Genomic DNA, 22,813 nt, shown 5'->3' on the forward strand with positions numbered 1-22,813 from the left:
TGACATAATCCTCATTTTAATCATCGAACCGCACACATTTACAGAATAATAATCTTCAGGCTACTAATACACACTATCAGTCTGTATTCAAAAGTGCTGCCATAAGAAAAAGTGGAAATACTATGAAAAGGAGATTCTGGAAGAAAATAAAGGAAAAATGCTAATATGGCAGTTACTTATTTACAAGTGTTCATGAGTGACCTATAGGGGACATATAGGAAAGACAACACAACAGTATCAGTTTTTGTGGAAATGGGTAAAGAACAAGGGCTATTTATGTACTTCCCCATCTTGTTACAAGACCGAGATGATAGTAAGTGCCCTCAACACTGTATATACTTTTGTATAACTACAAATCAAAATCTATATAAATATGCACTGCTGTTCCTCGCTCTACTGAAAGCAGCTTGAGTGATGGTTTTCAGGAAGTGCATAAGTATGACTCATAGACTCATTTTGTTTATAGACCTGATGTCATTTCTGTTTTCACTCCCATCTTTATGAAAACAGAAAGAGGCGGGGTTTGTCTCTCCCTTCGGTTCGTCTCAGTCTTATTTCTTCCCCTTTCCTTTCCCCTTGCCTTTCCCCTTTCCAGAATCCACAGCTTTCTCCTGCTTGGCTTCTTTTTTCGCTGGTTTGGCTTTCTTTTGCTGTAAGAATGAGATCACATGATGATCGTTATAAGTTTGCTATTACAAAAAAAATTACTGTTACAGTAGGTACTAGTTTGAAATAAGATTTGCTTTTCGATATCTACCTTGATCATGGCATCTGCAGTGACCCCATCATCTTCCTCTTCCTCTTCCTGGATCTGAGATCCACTGTCAAGATCTCCTACAAGCTCAGGGTCAACGGCGCCTTTACGGCCTTTCTTGACCACGTGTAAGGAATATGGAGTTAGATGAGATTCTTTATTGTACGCCCGTGTAAACGCAGCTTTCACCTGCAAAACAAAGCAATAAACGGAGCTGACGAGGGAACGTGTGAAGGACAGCACTTGATGCTTGATAGTTTATGCACAATTAACTTAGACTGAGCAATGCTATGTTAACCGGACCACCAGTTTTGTGTCCTGAGGCATATGTCTATAATATAAGAAAATATACGGCACTTGCAAACTCACACACCTTTGAATCTAGTTTAGAGTAAGAATCTGTCTGTCCGCCCCATGTGCTGATCTCCATTATGTTATCAACATCCTCTTTGATGATGTCATAATCATCCATGAGCTTCACGCTCTGAGCGGCTCCCTCTGCGCCTTGGGACTGAAGAGGCTCCAGTATTGCCAAGCGCAAATACGGCAGGTAATCCAGATTTATTGCTTCCTTGCTACTTAGCGTCCTGTAAATAATAAATGTTGCAGAGAAGATTTTAGGCAACTGTTTAATACTTTAGATTCGGAGGAAATTGTGTATGTTCTCTCACTTTAGACTTGTGTGTGAAGCGATCTCCTGTATGATGCGGCTGTATTTGCCAGCTGATGAGAATTTGCCCAACCAGCTGGGAAACGTTGGAAACTGACTCATATAACCCCGCATCAGTTCCCCTGGCAACACACTTGCATAGATCGCCTGGAAATAAATACAATAATGTATGAAAAATCTTGGTTTGTTTACACAGACCTATGCAAAAATACATGACCTTACTTGCTGCATGAACAAATTTCTTTCAGTGCACATAAAAATAATGCTACAATGTTGTTCTTCTGCAAAGGTTTTAATTTGGGAAACGCTCGCCTGTTCAAATACGTAGCTGAAAGTTTTGACCAATAAGAACTGGTATAAAGTGTATAGTTTTTGTAAAAGATGCAAAAGTTGAATCTAGGTTGGTTAATGTCTTCATCAAAATTTTTAATACAGACCCTTTAAAGTGACAAAAATTAGGGGGTGTGCACACCAAAGTTTTTAAACGTGTCTGAAAACGGCCGGCAGACGCCGACTGCCAGCTTTTTTCTGCCGACAGCCAGCTTTCTTCAGCTGAGCGCTTTGGTTTCTGTCTTTGCTGGAAAAAACAGCTGCTGCAGACTTTTTTGAAAAATGCTGCGCTTTCACTGGAAACAACTGAAAACATACGCCGCCGCCAGCGTAAAGCTTTGGTGTGAACGGCACCTTATGGACGCACCGCATATATTAGTCTATATTTGAGATTGACAGATAAAAGCAACTGAGGAGTTCACATGCAAAACCCAAGCGTGCCGCACAAGCCCTGAAAAGTGAAGCCAAAACATCTCGATCGTCCCCCAGTGACTGGTCCCAGTATAGGTCATAAACCCCACCGCCTCCCCTGTTATTCAATGGGACAATTTAATTACACTTCAATTATCTTTTGTCCGAAGCTGGTTTCTGTCATTTACTGTACTTTTTATCACGCTGATGTAAATTCAAGTGTTTGTTTTTAAAATAAGTTTGTTTTTAGTTAGTTATTTAATGCTATAAAAACGGTGGTGTCACGTCATGATGAGCTATGATATGCGCATTCTGCGAGAGCAAGGGCTTGCTTTCCCGGCTTTACTTCCTGCTCACTACTGCGCAGGACTGGTCCCAAAATCGCTACTGCGCAGACTCAAGAACCAAGATTTCAGCGCCGTATCGGGACACTGGCGGCTTCATTTTTCACAAATGGAAGAGAGCCAAGGGGCGTCGTCCATCTTTTTTTTACAGTCTATGGCAAAACCCTCTAAGTGCGTCAGACAAGTTTTCTTGTAAATTAGCTCTAGGTTTAGGTTTTGTAATTTCACTTTAATGGCAATGAAAATGGTTATTAGTAAGAAATTGAAATGTCTTATTTTCACAAAATGTCACTTTAGTCTTTTTATTTGCATTTTAAAAAATTTGACTCTCTTTCGCTGCAAAACCCTCCAAGTGCATGCAAGCTTTTTTAGCAAAAACTTCCACTTCTTTGGACACGACAGTTGCAAAAATCAAAGTCAGAATGTAAAAATGAAGAAGCTGAACCAAACATTAGAGGTCGCTGTGATCCACGTCACTTCCACCTACGGGTTGTATTCATGTCCAAGTACTCACAAGGGACTAAAGTTTGAATTTGATCCACAGTCATTTCGCATACCGTCATTTATCTATTTTATCTTCCATACAGTTAGAAGAACTTTGCTGAAAAATCAATTCTGCCAACAGAGTGGTATTTCTGAATGGCCTGAGGCCAAAATTAATGGAATTTGAAGCAAAGGTATTTAATGAACATGTAATACGTGCATTGAGCATTTGGTTACAGGGTACATGCAGGAATCAGAGATGAATTTACTACCTATTTTACCACCTCCACAATATTTTTTTCTACCAACACGACATCAAGCCGCAGCCCTTTTTTGGGGGGTGTGAGAGGGGTATGCAAAGCACCACTTACCACTAACTATAAGGTATAAGAAAGACACTGTCACACTCATCATACATATTAGGTATATAAGGTTTTCTCTTTTAGATGCTTACATTCTCTCAAGACCTAAATTGTCGTGTTAATGAGGATACTTGCAAAAGCTGGGATTTTTGACGCATGGTGTATTTAAGGCTAATACAGCGTCAAAAATACTCACAAGCTCAATAAAAAGTGGATGCGCGGCTTGCACGCTCGTCTCAAACAGAAACAGCACGTGCGAGCACTGTTGTTTGTGTTTCAACGACTTAAAATTACTTAATTTAAAAATGCGCTGCTCAAATACGTACTTAAATACAAATGTTACGCTTTTGTGACCACATGCACAGCAACGTGACGTGGGCGCGTAACCTCGAAAGAGAAAATATACGTGTGATGTGTGTGCGCATCATCTGCACAGACTCCTTAAACTTCGGCATAGATATGTACATATCTATGAAACTTCGGCAGCAAATATGAACTCCGACTTACTCAGGTCCTTTTAGCGCCGTATATATTTTTTAACTATGCTAGATGAAGTTAAAACATGGAGACACAAATACGAACCTCCAAAAAATTACTACCAAGTCAAATTGCGTTTGTAACCTTTTACTACCTTTCAAGGGCCTTAATTTTGGTAAATTCTTTTCACTACCGCGCGGACACCTTGGGTATTATTATCTAATTTTTGACGCAGGTTGCATTTAGCGGCTCTTGCATCAGAGCTCCTTATTTTTTCCCATTATCGGACATCGTCTGATTGTTAAAAGAGTAACTAAACCCTAAACCAACTAGTGCTGTTCATTGATTTGAGTAACTTTTTTGACATTTGGGTATAAAGTGTTTCATTGCTACAATATATGGTGTAAAAACGTCAAAGTGCTGCCCTCTTCAGGTTGAACGGTGGCTACTGCAGTTGAATTTTCCTATAGAATGTTGCTGTACTACGTGACGTAAGTGGTACCACCCTACGTAAACAGGTTCAAACTCACCACGTCCTTGTTCTGATCTCACCACACTCTTGGTACGAGCTTAGTTCGTCCCCTCTATCTCCGTTGGGGTCTGCCCACTTTTCTTGCATTTTTCAAATATTGCCAGGCTCTGAACAGGGGTTTAGTTATGCTTTAAAAACAAGCAATGATTAGGGCAGATTATATTGATATCGTTAGGCGTCATTCTAAGTAATCAAATATTGGGATCAGCACAGAAGTTTTGCATCCCTAAAAAATTCTTGTTTTTGGAAATGCGCAAGTTTCTTATGCGTATTCCTTTGTTGTACAGATGTACATTTTGTATATTTGCTCAAGACAAAATTTGAAAAAAGAACAGAAAAAAAAATAATTGTGCAATTAAGATGTTACTGGTGTGTATCTTGAGATAAATCAATGGCACTGGCATATTTAAAGATTTTATTTTAAAAAGCTATTTTCCATTGAGGCAGCTCAAACATGTGTTTTAGTCTAGGACTAGCCTTAAACCTTATCTGTGAAACTGGGGTAAGTGTCGAAGAACTGTTACAGCAACTGAAGTGTTGACTTTAGTCATTGTGTCAGCAATGATGATCTTACGGTTGCAGTATGTGTTATGTACCTGTGTGGGAAGAAGAGACCAGGTTTGCTTGCTGCGGATCTGTCTGTCCACTAAATCTCCATCACAAATACTGTCTGCTGCTTTACTCAACAACACCAAATGATTCTTCAGATTCCCCCTTGCAAAACAAACAGCACACTTACACCATTACACTCCCATCTGTGGTTAGACATCTTAAAGTCGTACGAAACACAAGTTAATGCTTTCCTATAGCTACGCATACTCAATAGGGATCGTGCATTTGTAAACCTCACCCTGCCGCGGCCGGTCGGACATGTACGTAGTTCTCTTGGACAAACAACGGCGCTAACGAGTAGTCATGGAAGAAAAGGTCTGACTTGTCAATCAAAGACATGTGAGCAGTTTCCTCTCCTGAAGCAAACACCTTTCGACATACATCAAATGGACCCTGGACACGAAAAACAAAAACAAATTTATATTCTAGACACCACTCAAATCATCAATACATACATAATTAACATTGTGTGCATACCATTTTCATGTCCTTCTTCGCATTGTTAGCATCAGCTTTGGCTTGGTCATAGGTCATGACTTTGTCTTTAGCCGACCACATGCACAGGTTATGCAGCACCTAGAAACAGAAGTGCAATAATAATAAAGCTGTGTAAAACACATTAAGCACCATATGTGGGCTTCTATAGCAAACGATAAATGAATGATAAAAGCTTATGAATAAAAAATATATATTAATAATACACAAGTAATAAAGATCATTTTATACAGAATGATACAGTAAGGAGTCCAACAACATTTCACTTAAATCAGTTGTTTGTTTATCATACCTGTCGAATATCCTGATTGGAAGCCAGGATGATTTCATTAAGTGCTGGGGGTGGGACCTTCAACCCCTCTTTAAAGGCCACAGACATCATTGCCGCCTTATCGTGAAAAAGGGAGATTGAACATTATAATAAGAATAACATTGGCTAAAATAAGACACATTGTGGTGTTAAGATAATTAGGAGCTTGTAGGACTTCTCATGCACTATTTCTGTCTCTAAAAAAAATGCATATTTGTTATCTAAAATGCATTATTTAAAATGTCAGATTGCATCAATCGAATATACAGATAATTTGGTAATTTTTTTAACTTAATACTAGGATGAAATGGCCTGTCCATCTCCTTGACAGGATTTATCCTATTTCCAGATTAAATTGCATGTTTGAGCGGTCTTCACATCTATCTATCTTTACATATCATCAGTGCCATCATTTTGTCTCTAATAGCCACACCGGTATTGTTTTTGTAAGGTATGTTGTTAAAAACTACTAAAATGTCCCAATATAACTAAGGCCTAGGCCTGGATTAATCTAAACCAGGGGTGTCAAATTCAATTTCATCCCGGCCCACTTCAGCATTAGAGTGATCTTAAAGGACCAGTTGTATTTGTAAAACTATATGAATGTATCAACTTTTTTTTATTACATTTGCATTCGTTTACTACTGGTTTTGTTAATAACTCAATTAATATCTTTGAAAGTAAAAGTTCAGGACAAGTAACGTCAATGGGGTGGTTTTCCAGACAGGGATTACCTTAAACCAGGACTAGGCCTTAGATTAATTAGGAAATATAACTTGTTTTAACAAACATGCCTTACTAAAAACATTGCTTGTGTGCATTTTGAGGCGAAACAAAGGGCACTGATGTATTTAAAGATATTTTAGTGCAAGAAGTTGTCAGTTTGGACAGCTCTTACGTTAGTTTTAGTCTAGGACTAAATCCCTGTCTAATCCCTGTCTGGGAGACCGCCCCAAAGTGTATTTAAGTGTACAACTATTCTACAGATTATTTTAAAATTAAAAGTGGTAGCAAAAGCACATTTTGTATGTGAGCACATGATCCAATTTCTCTGTTATCCTTCATTGTGCAGGTAACAAATCATCAGCATTATTACTCCTTTATTACATTAAATTATCAAAAAAGACTTTTGGTGGGACAAAATTTGTTTTGTCAGCCGAAAAATAAATAAAAAAATAACTTGCAAAAAATTAAACTTATTATAACAATAAAATAATAGCCACATAAAATGAGGGGGCGGGCCGGATTTGGCCCAAGCGCCTCGAGTTTGACACTCCTGATCTAATCCCTGTTCGGGAAACTGCCCTGTAAAGTCCTTGCCACTAGGGATGGGCATTCGATTAAGTTTTCTTTGTCGATCGTCGGGAGAATTAACGATCGACTATCGATTAATCATTAATATTTTTATAATAAAATTTGTTATTTAACTTTTATACTTAAAAAATGCAATGAATACAAATATACAGCGTGTTTTTCCTTGATGAGACCTTTATTACAAGATCAACTTGTGGCAGACAGTTAAACTATGTTTCCAACATATATGTGCGTGCATGTGCGGTGCTCTAAAGCAGCGGAACCTGCAGCTGCGAGCCAGCGTTCTAAAATAGAGACCTCATTATTAGTTCCAAAATAAAAAAACAGATTCATGTTAAACATTAAATTAAACAAAAAAACATAATACCTGAAAGGTTTTGTCAAAATGTAACTCAAAATTATTCAAGCCAGAAGAAAGTGCAAGATATTAGCCTTCCTAACATTAGGCTATAACAAATTAAGCTACTTAAAGCCTCGTGAAAAATAACTAACTTTAGTAACTCGCATAAAATCTGCACCAGTCTACTGATTTTTTTGAGAAATAAAAGCATATTTTGGGGTCAGACGCGACCGCAATCCATGGTGACCGTCAGTCCAGCCGCCGCCGAAAACAGCCGCTCTGAGGAGACTGACTATGCACAGGTACCTCAGCGCTAACTTGGCTTATTCCGCATACAGAGTATGTGTGAAACAGCGTGCGTTTTGTGAGCCCCATTTACCATTGTATAATTATACTAACATAGTCTTTTCGTTTTTATTTGTTGTAAAACAACAGTAGACATTTACTATGGTCTCCAACTCCACAATATACCATAACCATGGTATTTGTAGTAAAATTGCGGAAATACAAATCGTTTTTAATCTGCAAAAAAAAACATTTTCACAATGAAAAAATCATGGTTAATTTTTTCTAAGGTAGTAATTACAAAATTATATATGTTTGAAAGACGGAGATGCGCACCTGTCAATCTATTACATAACAGAGCGAGGCCAGAGACAAACGTGCTCATAAACGGGAGTAATATGGAATAATGTGTGCATCTTTGAATAACTGTAAGTATACATTTCTTTTAAATATATTTTGTCATATAAAGTTTTGAGACATGGCCTAATAATGCTTTTTTCACTTTTATTGCTCATTTAGACTTATTGTGCGGGTAACAGCGTTTTTGACGCATTTACCTCAGAGATTATTTTAGCAATATTGCTTTTTTCCGGTAATAATAATAAAATTTATATTTCAATCCTGTTTCATTGTCTGTTTATTAATTTCATTATGCTTTTATGTTATGTGAGGATATTTATTTGCCATATGAAACGTGCCGTTATATGAATACGTTTGATAATATTCAAATTGCGGAATAATGTGTGCATCTTTGAATAACTGTAGGAATACAGTTGCTTATTTTTGTCATGAAGTTTTGAGAAATAATAATATTGTGAGGATTTATTTCCATATGAGACGCTTTTTGTCGTTCGAATACTCTCGTTTATTATTTGGAAATCATATACATACATAGTAGGAAATATATAATGTGGAAGGGTAGACTTGCAAAGTTACTCTGCTTATTTTTATTTATGATATATGTGGAGATAAATAAAGCATTGCAAAACTGCTGATTTGATCCATTCAGATCCTGACCACCAGGCTAGAGATTTTAAACATTCTTAATCCACACTTACTAGTCTGTCAAATAATATCTAAAATATATTGTTTTGTAAAAAAATGATGCTTTGTTCTATTGTTTATGCGGAAAAGTGTTCACAGAAAGTGTCAATCACATGAATGTTTCATATGCAGAGTAAGCGGTCAGCAGCGCACTGCAACGGGTGCTTGAGGAATTCGCCGCACACATACGCAAACGCACTGCATACGGAGTATTTGTGAAACAGGAGTAAAATAAAAAAATAAAAAAATGCATTTGATTAATTGATAACAAATTACGAAATCGACGAAATTCTTAACAATCAATTATCGATCGTCGATTAATTATGCCCATCCCTACTTGCCACCATGAGTGTATGGTGTACATACAGTAAAATGTTTCACTTAAACTAATATCCACATAATATAATTTTTAATAAAACATTTAAAGGTGGAGTGCACAATGTTTGAAAGCCAATGTTGATATTTGAAATCACCTAAACATACACGCCCCTACCCCAATAATCTGGACCTTCTTTTGATAGACCCGCCCCACACATACACAACCCCGGCAAGGATGTCGGTTAGTAGACACGCTCCTTACTGCTGACTAGCTACAAGTGTGTTTTGGTAGTCAGCCCGACTCCCTTTTCCAAAGCGTTTTTCAAACATTGTGGACTCCGCTTTTATTAATAGATTATAAATACAGCAGCATTTTCACTGTTGCACTTGTATTTATCATGTCACAACCTACTGTTATTTATATTACATAAAAATAGCATTCATTTAATTACATAAAATGTTGATGTAAATCAAATTCCAAGTCATCACCTTAATCTGCTCCACACGAGGTCTCTGAAAGCGCAGGTCGTAGCAGTAGTTAGCCAGTGAGCGGATCTTCTGATGATTCCGGTCATTACACATGCAAATAATGGGAATCTTTGACTGCTTTATGAGACCAATCATCTCCTGTGTGGGTCAAAGAGAAAAGCATTGAAGTCAAACACTACCTCAACAAGGAAATTAATAGCTTTGTTAGGAATGAACACTACAATACTACTATGTCAGTATGGTTAAACATTTGTACTTTGATTTTACTATTCATATATCAGGGACTATGAATGAAAAGATGGCTTTTAAAAAAAACATTCTATAAAAAATATATTTGCATAATAAACCTTTGCGCCCCTAATATTTTTAACATTTGTGACCCTGGACCACAAAACCAGCCTTAAGTCGCACAGGTATATTTGTAGTAATAGCCAACAATACATTGCATGGGTCAAAATTATCTTTTTTTAAGCCAAATATCTTTAGGATATTAAGTGCAGGTCAAGTTCCATAAATATATTTTGTAAATTTCCTGCTGTAAATATATAAAAAATGTACTTCTTGGTAATATATGGTGCTAAGGACTTCATTTGGACAGCTTTAAAAAGACAATTTTCTCAATATTTTATTTTTTTGCACCCACAGATTCCAGAATTTCAAAACATTTACTCTTTACTCACTTTATACATTTACATTTATCCATTTGGCAGATGGGTGATTCTCACGAAGTTAGACTTATGAGGTGTCATGAAACATTTTGATAAAAAAAAGTAAATGCAAAGTAAGAGTATCAAAATAAGAAGCATAGAGACAGAGCGCAGTTATGCAAATAAGCTGTCGACCTCAAAAAACGAGCTGTTTTTTGTTATAAGCCAGAAATGACAAGGCGGCGGCCTCTCGCAATACAAAGTCAATGGAGACGGTTGGATTGTTTCCCCCCGGTGGGCGTGGTTTTCAGGTTATGACGCGCTGGTGCATGTTATACTATAAACATTTACAGTAAAGAAACATGTGGTATTTGGTGATCATTGGTTAATGTAGAGACAATAATAAGGAATATAAATGTGTCCAAGAAAAATTTTCTCATCCATTCAATGAACTAACATTTTCAAAACAAATTGTTGGGACATAATTGACTGTGACACTCAAGATAGCTACCAGGTAAGTTGTTCTTTTTTTCTCTCCAGATAAAAGTTGAAATTTTGTTTGTCATAGTACCTAGACAACTTTTTAGTTCTCATTACCAAAACATGAGTTTGTAAATGCATATATTTAAATGTATTATCGTGTTGTGGTAATGATAATTTTTTTTAATGATCATCTAAAAAATTTAAATAATTTTATAGGAAATATTTGTTAAAGGCGAAGTCCACGATGTTTGAAAGCCAATGTTGATATTTGAAATCACCCAAACAAACACGCCCCTACCCCAATAGAATCTGGACCTTCTGTTGATAGACCCGCCCCACACATACGCAACCCGGCATTTGATTTGATTTGATTGGCTATAAGTGTGTTTTGGTAGTCGGCCCGTCTCCTTTTCCAACGCGTTTTTCAAACATCGTCGACTCCGCCTTTAAATCCTCAAAAAAAAAAAAAAATGGTTATAGTAAGGACTTAACCCGTTAATTGGCGCTGTCCCGTGAGCGGGACACCTACATTTACTTCAATATTTTCTATGTAAATGTTAATCTATCACGACAAACGATATATTGTTGGAAAGGTCTAAGAATGTAGTTTTCATATTTCAAAACCTTTTAGCAGTAATAATAATGCAGTAACTGTAATTTATTCATTTGTGACACAAGTATGCAGCAAACCTCACAGCAAATCAGCACAAACATCAGTGTTTTTACAATTTTATGTATTAAAAATAATACTATATTGCATTTTCATTTATTACAAATAAATGTAAACTGCTTTAAAAAAAAATGAATATTTTCACCTCCAGACACTTCCCTAAAAAATGTTGAAGTGTCTTCTTTAAAACAAAAAATTACCAAAATTAAAACCAAAATTAGGCTTCTAGACAAAAAAAAAGGCCAGAGTTATACTAATTTAAAGGTGTATATCACCTTTTCACAAACCCCCCACTCAAAAAGGGCTGCGCCATTTAAAGGGTTAATTTTATATGTGCAAAACAAATTGGCTTCAAGTTTTTTTTTATCTGATGCTGGACACCACCTAAGTCTGGATTTCGTGAGAATCACCCAGATGCTTTTGTCCAAAGCGACTTAAATGTATACATTTTATCTTTATATGAGTTTCTTGAGTTTGAACCCATGACCTTTTGCATTGCTAATGCAATGCTCTGCCACTGAGGAGCACAAAGCAATATGTATGTAATAAAAGCAATATGGCTGAATGGGTACTTATACCCAACTCCACTCTTTAGGCTTAACTTCATTCACAATACAGGACAGTCTCTTGTGCTACCATCTACTGCTTCTTTATTTAAAAATAATCTGCATTAGTCAATAACTAACAACAGATATTCTGAGGATTAAAGATTTAACACCATCTCATCCAATTTTGCTCTCTGAGCTCCACCTCTTGGAGAAAGAGAGAGAATGCAAGTGAATGTGAGTCTAGGCGAGTGTGTTTATACCTGTATTCCTCCTCTGTCTTCATTTCCTGCCATTCCGTCCACCTCGTCCATTATGAGGACGTGTTTACTGCTCACTGTCTGAGATGCACCTGACACCATTAAACATATACACATGGTGTTTACATTATAATCACTGCCCAATCAAGTACGTCTGTAAGTAAGCTTATTGCTACGAGCACAATACATTGTTAACGGTTCATTAGGTTTAACTCCAAGTTATTCCACAGATGCCACCAGATGAATTAGCTGTTAACTGAGATTATTACCCGTGTAGAAGTTTTTAATGCTGGTGTTGTTGAGTGATTCTGCAATCACTTCTTTCAAACTGTTCTTACTGCGGGTACAACTGGCATTCATCTCCACGTAGCTGTAACCCAACTCCTACAAACACACATGGCACTCGATTAATGTGTTAATCTGAGCAATGAAACAATAAACATGGACACAAAGAGTCTATAATTCACTAATGATACGACCATTGATCCGACACTAAATGCTTTTGAAAAATTACCCAGTTGATTTCTAAATGGTCGAGCAAATGTTAAGCGTTATGCGGTGATGAGCGGGAAGGAACTGACCTCACAGACGAGAGCAGCGGTTGTGGTCTTCCCGACGCCAGGAGGGCCAGACAACAGCGCGGCCTTGAACCCGGAACCGTCATCTTTGCTCCCAAACTTACTAAACTTGGCCGCTACCCAGAAAAAGAGTGTGTGAAAAAGAAACAAAATGACAAAATTGTCAACCTTAGTGATTGGATAAACAAACCAGGTAAGTTCGGAATATCCTACTAATTTACTATATACATCACACAGAATATAATACTAAATACACTAATAAATTATGCAACACCCTCCCTGCACAACCTACATTGGATGTTTACATTACTTTGAAGTTTTTCAAACACACTGACTGTAACTAACCAGCTTATATCTGCCTTGAATAAAACCGCATTAACTAAATAACAGTGCCATTGCCAAACATATGCACGGTCAAATAAACACAAGACAAAGAGTCAATTATTTTATACTGACGTGGTGCTTTTGCATTGCCGCTGTGATGTCTGTGCCAGTTTTGCAACCATCGCAGAAGTTTGTTAGCGCAACTTTGATCCCCTTGCTGCCCAATTAGATTCTTCAGACTGCGGGGACGGTATTTATCCACCCACAACAGGCTGTTTCCATCATTCTCTGGTGTGGACTGAGATCCAGGTGATGCTGTCTTGGTCTGATCGTAGGCCAAACTTTTTTTGACTTCTGAACTTGAACGAGAAGCCACAGATGTTTCAGAGACAGAGCCGGATTTAGACTTGCCGGCCGAAGGGCTTTTCTTGTTGGGGCTGGGCCCTTGTGGCGTGGTCTTCTTGGCTGGAGGAGTGCGCTTGCCTCTAGAATCCGGGGTCTTTGCGGTAGCAGATTTATTCTGAAATATGGAAAATAGACTGTCTATTGTCACTTGCCAAAAACATGTATAGTGACATTTTTCAACAACAACAGAGTAACTATTGCTTATACAGTGTCTGCTATAAGGTGATAATGCCATCTATAAAAACTAGGGTTGCCTGATATATCAGCCAATAATCAGTCCAACAGTCATCGGCAGATAAAAGCAATTTTTTATCATTCCGAGACATTAGCTGATTGTCAATGATCAGGGCAGATTACATCTTGGCAAGCATAGGGGTGGAAAAATGAATCAGAAACTCAAATCAAACTGTGTGATTTGGGTCACAATAACAACAAAATTGCAGTTGGTACAGAACACTCTGCACTTTTAGGATTTAATGACAATAATTTGAAACAACTGATTCGATTATGATGTCACCGATTCAATACAATGTCAGAGAGAGACACGCGAACAAGAGAGACGGGCGAGAGAGAAACGCGTCCCTTATTAAACACAAGCTTTTACACCTGTAACAAATGCAATACACATAATCATTGGGATTAATTTAAGAGAAGACCAGGAAAGATAAACCAAATTCAATTTGAATTTAAAGGACTTGCACATTTAAAACATGAAACTACAGGGTGCAAGCTTCAAGTGCGCGTGAAAATATTGAGACAGGACACTCCACTTCAAACAATTATACAACATTTGCAGCATTTGCATACACACTATTGTTTTTTCTTCTTTAGTTTTTACTTCTACCAAGAACAGAAACTGTAGAGCATTTTTGTCACCATAATGTTTGATTCCTGTTCTTTGTTTTCTTGTTGTTCAATCTAAACTGTGTTTGCAATGGTGGATCTGCAACTTTTCTTCACTTATTCTAAATGTTTTAACTCTTTCCCCGCCAGCGTTTTAAAAAAAAGTTGCCAGCCAGCGCCAGTATTTTTCATGATTTTCACAAAAGTTTTATGCTTTCCAGAAAATGTTCTTCCTAAAATATATAAACATACAATATATCAAACAAAAAACCCGTTTTATCCTACCTTCATTTGTTCTCTTTTTATCACTTCTCATATGGGTAGGTTTCTTCAAAAACACCAAATTTTGACAAAAAGCTAAGATAAGTCCATTTTTGTGAAGGACTTTTGATAGAGATCAGATGCAGAGCGATCTTTAAAACATACACAGAGTTCTTTCTCTTTTACGTGAGGCGTTACTTCCGGGTTGTAAAAGTTGCAGAAGTGCGCCACCTGGTGGATAATAGCGGAATGCCGGAAATTCTCGTCATTGGCAGGGAAGCATTTCCTCTAAATTGACGAGATAACTCGTCAATGGCTGGGAAAGAGTTAATGTACTGTAAATGTCACCAAATCAGTGCTGCCCTGACGACCTGGTAGAGTATTAATTTGAATAAGAAATTGTAGTGCGTACATGTCGAACACGGCCACGATGAGTATACTTTAAAAGCTGCGCTGACGTGTGCGGCCCGGACGCGAAAAAAAGTATACCGCGGCCTTTAGAAAAAACATAACATCATCAACCGCTGGTGTTGATGGTACTTTAGTTAACATCAAGTTAACATAGTTATCGTTCCTGTTGTGAACAGGCCCTAAGAAATAAGCATCACTACCATAGACTGTAAAAAATATGGAAGTAGTGTCCGTGACATCACCCATTGGTTTGTGAAGAGCTTTTTTTGAAGCTCATCACTCGTCGATAACCAAAAATGTGTAAAGAGGCGGGACGTGGGTAAAGCTGAGGAGGCTGGCTGAAACCACACCCACCTAGCTCGACTCTAGTGACAGCAGAATCAATTCACCCGTCAAGTGGCCACGCCTTTAATTATGGAGAACTTTAAAGGCCCTCTAAGCGAATCTGTGAGACATCACTTTTTGTTGATGTTTGAACTGTTTTCAAACAAACGGAGCGTAGCTAACTCCTCCCCCTCCCTTCCGTGCTTTCATGAACGCGCCCAACCCCCACCCCCAAATCCTTCTAGTCGTTTATTGGCTGGAACACTTTGTTTTGTTTCGTGGTGCTAGGTTTGGCCACTTTGTTTTTTATTGCGGTTTGTGGAGCCTGGGCTGTCTACAGAGATTGCGTTTTTTTTACAGTTTGATCAGAGGACAGGCAGCAAGCAAATAGTGAGGAAATGTTTGCTGTATGTAACAAAAAATGTTTTATGGTCTAAAACGCATGAATTCGCTTAGAGCACCTTTAAGTATTAATATAATTTAAATGGATGAGTTACAAAACAAATTCACCCCCTCACAGTTGTCATGAAGGGCAAAATTATCTATATAGACCAAAAAAAAAATTTGTACCAGACTGTAACATTATTTTCTACTGTAAAGTTGGGCATTTTAACATAGGAGTCTTTGGGAATTGACTCCCTTTTGGAGTCAACTTCTAGCAGCCCGTCAATGAATTGCAGTTTAAGTCACTTCTGTATTGGCTTCATCAGAAAGATCGGAAGTTTGCTCCTCGGTCACTACCCATGACACAACACTTAATAAACGGATAATTCATTCAGTCACACTACACTTTACGCATCAAAAATTTAATGCAGACCCTTGTGTATGTGGGTAACAGTTGGATATGATATCACACATACAGTGTTGTTTTTAAATCACATATTATAGATTCTTTTGCTTTTAGTACTATTGCACAAAATAGGATTGAGTGATACTGTTTTACCTCCACCTAAAAAGGTTACGTTTTGACATATCAATCATCTATTGGTTACAAGACGTCATGTGGCACAAATTTCGCAGGTCAGGGTTAACCGCAGCGAAACAACACAATGAGCATTTCGCATTTCCGGTCTGACACATTTGCATGTGTATGAATGAAAGTTTATTTTTTAATGTAATATTTAATGCCATATTACCACCAACCGCTATAGTATGAATCAAAGTCACTAAAATAAAAAGTGCAGTGTGAACACAAACTTAGGCTGCTTTTAAGTACTTAAAACCCGATAAGATACATTTAACAAGACGTGTTAGCATTACTGTCTTCTAATTGGAAAGCAGGGGTTGGATTGTTTTTAAATTGCCATGTCATCATAAAAAACAATGCTCATTGTGTGATACTCAAAAAACAATGTGACATCTGGAGACATCAAAACACAAATGGCTGTTGATAGTGCTAGTTTAGTTTAAATAAAATTTACATTTAAAAGATGATTTTTAAAAGAACCAACTTTACTACTTTCTAATAGCTACTGAATATGTTTTTAATGAGCAAACATAAGCTCCAAATGATCTAAACTACAAACATAATACATTCTGAACTGAGTAAGAAAATAACAATTAACTGGCTGATGTCCATATTTCTCATCACAACAATGTATTTTTACACACTTAGTGTGCAGTAAATGTAAGATCTGGCCTGTCTTACCTCCGCTTCTGCTGCGATTTCATACTTCGACTTCTTGCCTGGCTTGGTTCTTATAAGGTCGAACAACTCATCTTCATTAATGATCTTGGTGCCAAAACTTTCCGCCTTTAGTAGACATTAAAGAAACATTATGTTAAAACTTTCGTATGTTTCTATGAAAAGATCAACAGTATGAAATAAGTGAATCACTATGACATGCTGTCTAAGGAAAACTGGGACCTTCTCAGTTTTTGAGGCTCCACTATCACGTCCCAGAACAAGGTAAGTGGTTTTGCGACTGACGTTTCCTGTGACTTTCCCGCCGTACCGCTCTATTAGCGACTTGGCATCATCCCTTTCCAGAGACTCTAACACACCCGTCAACACAAACACACAGCCCTCCAGACAGTTTTCTGCTCCCTAAGCACACACACAAAAAACATTATCTCTAAGGACTTTATAGCACAGGGATAACTAAATGGTTAACTATATGCATGGTGTGTACTAGCCTGTGGTATCTCTTTAGAGCCAAGCGCTCGTGGGCCATCCCTGTTCAGATAGTTTCGGTAGGCTGATGAATTTGCCCGTTTCTTCTCAGGGTCCTCAGGACTAGTATTCTGAAAAATCAGAGATAAGGAGAATGTTTTCTCACTGGAAGTTAAAAAGTCCTAATTGGTATGAGAAACCTTTATCAAAATAAAATCAGGTATTCTGGACTTTTTGTTTCTATTTGTACCTTGTGAGTTTATTTCTGTCACTGAAACAGAAATCTTACATTAAAATCTTGAACATCTTTGCTTTGCAAATTATTTGATTTCTATTGTTTATAAACAAAAATCTTATAAAGCTTATAAATGATTTCAAAGCAAACATTAAATCAAAAATTTGAGAACTTATAAATGGTTGGAACAATTTCTTTATACAAATACGTACCTCTGGTTTTGTTGGTGAGATTTTACTGGGTGCACCCCCTTTAGGAGTGGAAATACTTCTTGATTTTGTTGTTCCCATGGACGCACTTCCTGTTTTGGGTGTGGCTGCCCGTTCTGAACTATTCGGTGAGATGGGCTCTTTCTTCGGGGAGATCTTCTTTTCAACCCTGTCTTTTTTCTTTTCCTCATTCTCTTCTTCTTGTCGTCTTTTCATTTGAGCCAGTTTAGAGCTAGTCTTGATGGGGCTTTTCTTAGGTGATGAGTCTTTTAACTTTGTATTAACCTGAGAGCTGCTCTTGGATGGTGAGACTGAATCTACACGAGCCTGACAAACAAAGGGGAACATAATAAATGCATAGGAGATGCAAAATGTTTCTTACAGGGTTAATGGTATATATTCATGTTTAAATCAGTTATGAAATCTAAACAAACGCGTGTGTGCAGCTTTCCAACCTTTTTCGGCAGGGGGGCTTCATCAAGCATAGCTAATGTTTTTGCAAATTCCTCATCATCATGAATCTGCTTCTCCATCTAACATAAATACAGACACGGGTAATTGATAAAGAAAAAACAATTAGATCAAGGTTTTGGTGCATTCCTTGTTTAAATCTTCCTCATTGTAAAAATTAATTAGTTAAACACATAAAAGACATAAAAAAAACTGAATATTAGGAATAAGAAGACAGAATTCAGAATTTAAGGCAGCTGCATAATTCAGGATTATAGAAACAAGAATATTGGCTTAATCTGAATGTGGGCTCACACACGTTTACATGAGGAATACCAAAGATATTTATAACATTAACAAGACGCATCACTGGTATGGATATGAATGGGGGAGATCGCAACAGTCAAAATAGCCTCTCTAGTCCCGCCTCCCAGTAAAAAGGGCCAATAGTCAATCAGAATCCTCTGGGAGAGGGACTTAGTTTATTTTGTTCTAAAAAAACCTGGAGGCGGAGTGACCCGGCTTCCTTAAAGTGATAGTTCATCTAAAAATGAAAATTATGTCATTAATGACTCACCCTCATGTTGTTCCAAATTCGTAAGACCTCCGTTCATCTTTGGAAACACAGTTTAAGATGTTTTAGATTTAGTCCAAGAGCTTTCTGTCCCTCCATTGAAAATCTATGTACGGTATACTGTCCATGTCCAGAAAGGTAATAAAAACATCATTAAAGTAGTACGTGACATCAGTGGGTCGGTTAGAATTTGTTGAAGCATCGAAAATACATTTTGGTCCAAAATAACAAAAATTACGACTTTCAGCATTGTCTTCTCTTCCGGGTCTATTGTGAACCGCGTGCATAAGACTGCAGTGACGCTGCTGACGTACGACGCTGCTGACATGTTATCTGTATTGATGGTCGTTTTCGAAGCACTGCTTCATGAGGCCTCGAAACATTTACGAATCTTTTTTATTCGAATCAGTGGTACGGAGCTTGTTTCAAACTGGCCCAAGTCACGTGATTTTAGCAAACGAGGCTTCATTACGACATAACTGTTTCGAAACGTTTAGAAAATCCGATGGTTCACCACTAGGGGGAGTTGATCACATGACCAGTGTCTAATATGTTTAGGTGAACTCGGGTCAGTTTTACTATGAAAATTCATAAAACATTTATCCTTCTGACTAATAACACTGCCATTTGTCTTCTTTTTGTTTATAGACAGATTTAATGACAAAAATGTGCATATTTAAAAGGGTAGTTAGTTTTAATCATTTGTTTGCCCTAAATAAAACTAAAAACACATAATTCCCCTTATAACTATGTCTTAATTAAGTTAAATAATTTTTTGTAACATATTTTAATAAAAATCTTGCTATTATTTTGTAAAAAAAAGTGTAAAATGTTTGGACACATCTGCTTTTACACTATTTTGACCAGCAGGGGTTGCCAGCGTGTGTGGGTTTCGAACTGCTTCGAAAAACTGAATCAATTTTCGAAGCAATTGGTTCAATTGATTCGAAGCTTCGAAAAGCTTCGTTTCTCCCATCACTAGTTATCTGGTGTGCCCCAGCTTTTTTTTGTCCCCCGAGATTTGTTTACAGTCTGAGGGAGACGCACGCTGCAAGTTTTTTAAAAAAAAAGTCATCGCAAACATGTCTGAGGAAAACATGTCAGCAGCGCCGTACGTCAGCAGTGTCACTGTGCCACACAGACGCGGGAGAAGACGATGCTGAATAAAGTTGTAATTTTTGTTATTTTGGACCAAAAATGTATTTTCAATGCTTCAACAAATTCTAACTGACCTACTGATGTCACATGGACTACTTTGATGATGTTTATATTATCTTTTTGGACATGGACAGTATACCGTACATAGATTTTCAATGGAGGGTCAGAAACCTCTCAGACTAAATCTAAACTTCTTAAACGGTGTTTCCAAAGATGCACGAAGGTCTTACAGGTTTGGAACGACATGGGGGTGGGTCATTAATGACATAATTTTCATTTTTGGGTGAACTATCCCTTTAAAAGGACTTTGGGAATACATAACTGGAATATGACCAAATTCTAATTAATTTACGGATATACTTGTACATGTAAACACAGTCAATATGGCCTGAACTCACATCTATATCTTCATCCATCTGAAGTTGTTTCGCAATGGCTTCATCACTGAGGGACTCATCATTATCCTGTGTGGGCTGGATGAGACAACACTAATAAGTTTGATTGTCTTTGCACTTTTTATGTACACACATATTAATTTACTCCATCTACTTACTGCTTTCCGTTTAGTGCTGGCCACCATCTTTTTGTCTGACCTTTGAACGCTTGAGCTTCCAAAAAAGTCTATTACTGAGATGAGTTTGGGCGGGGTCGGTGCTGTCTTGGGGGAGATGGTGGGCTGGGAGGTCTTCACCCCTGCCTTCACACCCGCATTCGGGGATTTGATTGGAGATTTAGCGGAGGATGCCTTTACCTCTTTTGTTTTTCCTGAGTCCGATTCCTTCTTGCCTTTAGTCTTTCCATTTTCTCTGGGTTTGGAAGGCTTTTTCAGAGACAAAAACGTATCGTCTGAATCTGTGAAAGAAAAGTAAAGTAGATTATCAATTATAAAATCAATCATATCACAGCAAATCAATAGATAACCCACAACAGTATGATAATTTATTCATTTATTATGAGAAAACATTTTAAGTTGTTCATGAAGTCTCTTACCCGAATCAGACACATAAGTAACTGGATGTGTCTTTACTGGGGGGGAAACAGTCTCTTTAGGGCTTTTCTTAGTCTTCCTCTCTTTCTTCTCTTCCTCAGAGTCTAAGATAAGGACAGAGGTTAGTAGTGAAAAATGCATAAATAAAATGGAATATTTCTGATAGTATTTGGTAGTCTGTATTCATTCACAATAACAGCATATAACATTAAAATAACAATTTACAAAACATTATTGTCAAAGGATATACGCTGAATGTTGTTTATAAACCTGAATCGATTACGCCTCTTTTCTTTCGTTTTCCAGTGGGTTTCTCAGCAGGTTTGGGACTTGTGATCTTAAAGTGAGAAAAAGTGAGAGATACATTTCACATCTTTTAGATCATAAACAGAAGAACCTAAAGCATTTAAATTAATGACAATAAGAAGTGTATGAGAATGAAATGAGATTATGTACCTTCATACAATTATTTCTATAAGCGCAAGACAAAATCATCATATTATTTGCTTCTTAAGTAAGTTTTAAGGATTGAAAAAGGATTGGAAAAGAAAACAAAATGATTAAGACAAATATTTCTGCAATGTAAACACACACAAACTGTAAATCTAAGACAGATGCTTTCTACCTTAGTTTTAGATTTTTGTCTCTTTTTGGGCTCTTCATCGGTTGCACTGCTTCCGTTTGAAGGTTTGGGCGCTGCAGGTTTGGTGGGCGCTGCAGGTTTGGTGGGCGCAAAAAACCTCCGGATGTCCTGAAACGATAACATTTGGAATACCGATAAATACAGATGTTAAAGTAATAATACTATAGTATAATACTATAGTATAATACTATAGTATACTAACTCTACCAAAACTAATGCAAGTTGGGCTTGTACAATTTGTGTACTGTTTGTTGAATGCACCGTCATGTGCAATTCGATTAGGATACAAGCTAAATTTGCTAACATAAACAAATAAATGTAAATGTTTACATTTTACAATTGACTACAGACAAAAAACACAAACATCCGACCTGCATCGTCATTAAGCAGCACGTTTGGATTCACCGTAACGTTATTTGCTCTAAACTTCTCAGTACACATATTGTAAACTTAAAGGTAAACTTAAATCGTTACTACATTCAAGCGTAAACAAGATGCACGAGAGACAGTATCGGGAATATGTAACGTTACAGTTAAAGCTGGTGTAAGGTACTTGTTGACACCTTGCAAATAAATGTTGCAGATTTAAGTAAATTGAGCTCATGCTTTAGCCAAACATCCTGATCACCTACACTAAGCTCTTCGTTTATTGTGCTATTACTTCTATAGATTGCGCATGAATGGGGAGACTCACCATTTCTAAGCATGTGTCAATATCTTAATTTTTGGACAGATTTCGGGACTGTAGTACTTTCTCCAGTCTTCTTTGGCGCCAATGATGGTGAGCTAAAGGCGCAGCGTGATGACGCAGCACAGATGGAGAGAGCGCGAGCTGCGCACCGAAATAATGTTTGGTTTATCTGCAAAATATATTATTAATTTATTTATTTTTTAAAAGGTAACATTTAATTTTCAACATTTTATATATGTTAAGCTAAAAGTATGTTAGTGCACTTTTTATTTAGTTTAAAAACATGGTTCCCTTCATCTCACTGGAATAAGATTTTGTGACTTTTCCAGATTATCTGTCAAGATTCATATAAAAAACTGGGCTTGATTCGATCGTTCTAAAGAGGCGTAAAAAAATTCACTTAATTAGTGCCTTTGGGGGTAAAAAATGAC

The 22,813-nt window shown here is 37.2% G+C and overlaps 1 protein-coding gene across 2 annotated transcripts; it reads right to left on the minus strand.

Annotated features, from left to right (window-relative positions):
• Positions 1–22,540, minus strand: rfc1 (replication factor C (activator 1) 1). Of its 2 annotated transcripts, none has more exons than XM_055205410.2 (24): positions 22,386–22,540; positions 21,674–21,799; positions 21,319–21,385; positions 21,051–21,152; positions 20,614–20,912; positions 20,459–20,533; positions 18,334–18,411; positions 17,882–18,205; positions 17,458–17,565; positions 17,189–17,368; positions 16,970–17,074; positions 13,210–13,597; positions 12,757–12,869; positions 12,445–12,559; positions 12,179–12,267; positions 9,571–9,708; positions 5,763–5,858; positions 5,453–5,551; positions 5,214–5,368; positions 4,960–5,077; positions 1,426–1,571; positions 1,128–1,341; positions 758–943; positions 1–650 (listed from the first exon to the last, which is right to left on the minus strand). In XM_055205410.2, exons 1-24 carry the CDS (start codon positions 22,386–22,388, stop codon positions 552–554), a joined length of 3,423 nt encoding a protein of 1,140 aa, XP_055061385.2. In that variant the 5' UTR covers positions 22,389–22,540; the 3' UTR covers positions 1–551. The 2 variants fall into 2 exon arrangements, with proteins under 2 accessions (XP_055061385.2, XP_073720387.1); XM_073864286.1 differs by lacking the exon at positions 22,386–22,540 and adding an exon at positions 22,063–22,083.
• Positions 22,541–22,813: the final 273 nt, after the last annotated feature.

The sequence above is a fragment of the Misgurnus anguillicaudatus genome, chromosome 3 (assembly GCF_027580225.2).
Source record: "Misgurnus anguillicaudatus chromosome 3, ASM2758022v2, whole genome shotgun sequence".
NCBI classification, from domain to species: Eukaryota; Metazoa; Chordata; class Actinopteri; order Cypriniformes; family Cobitidae; genus Misgurnus; species Misgurnus anguillicaudatus.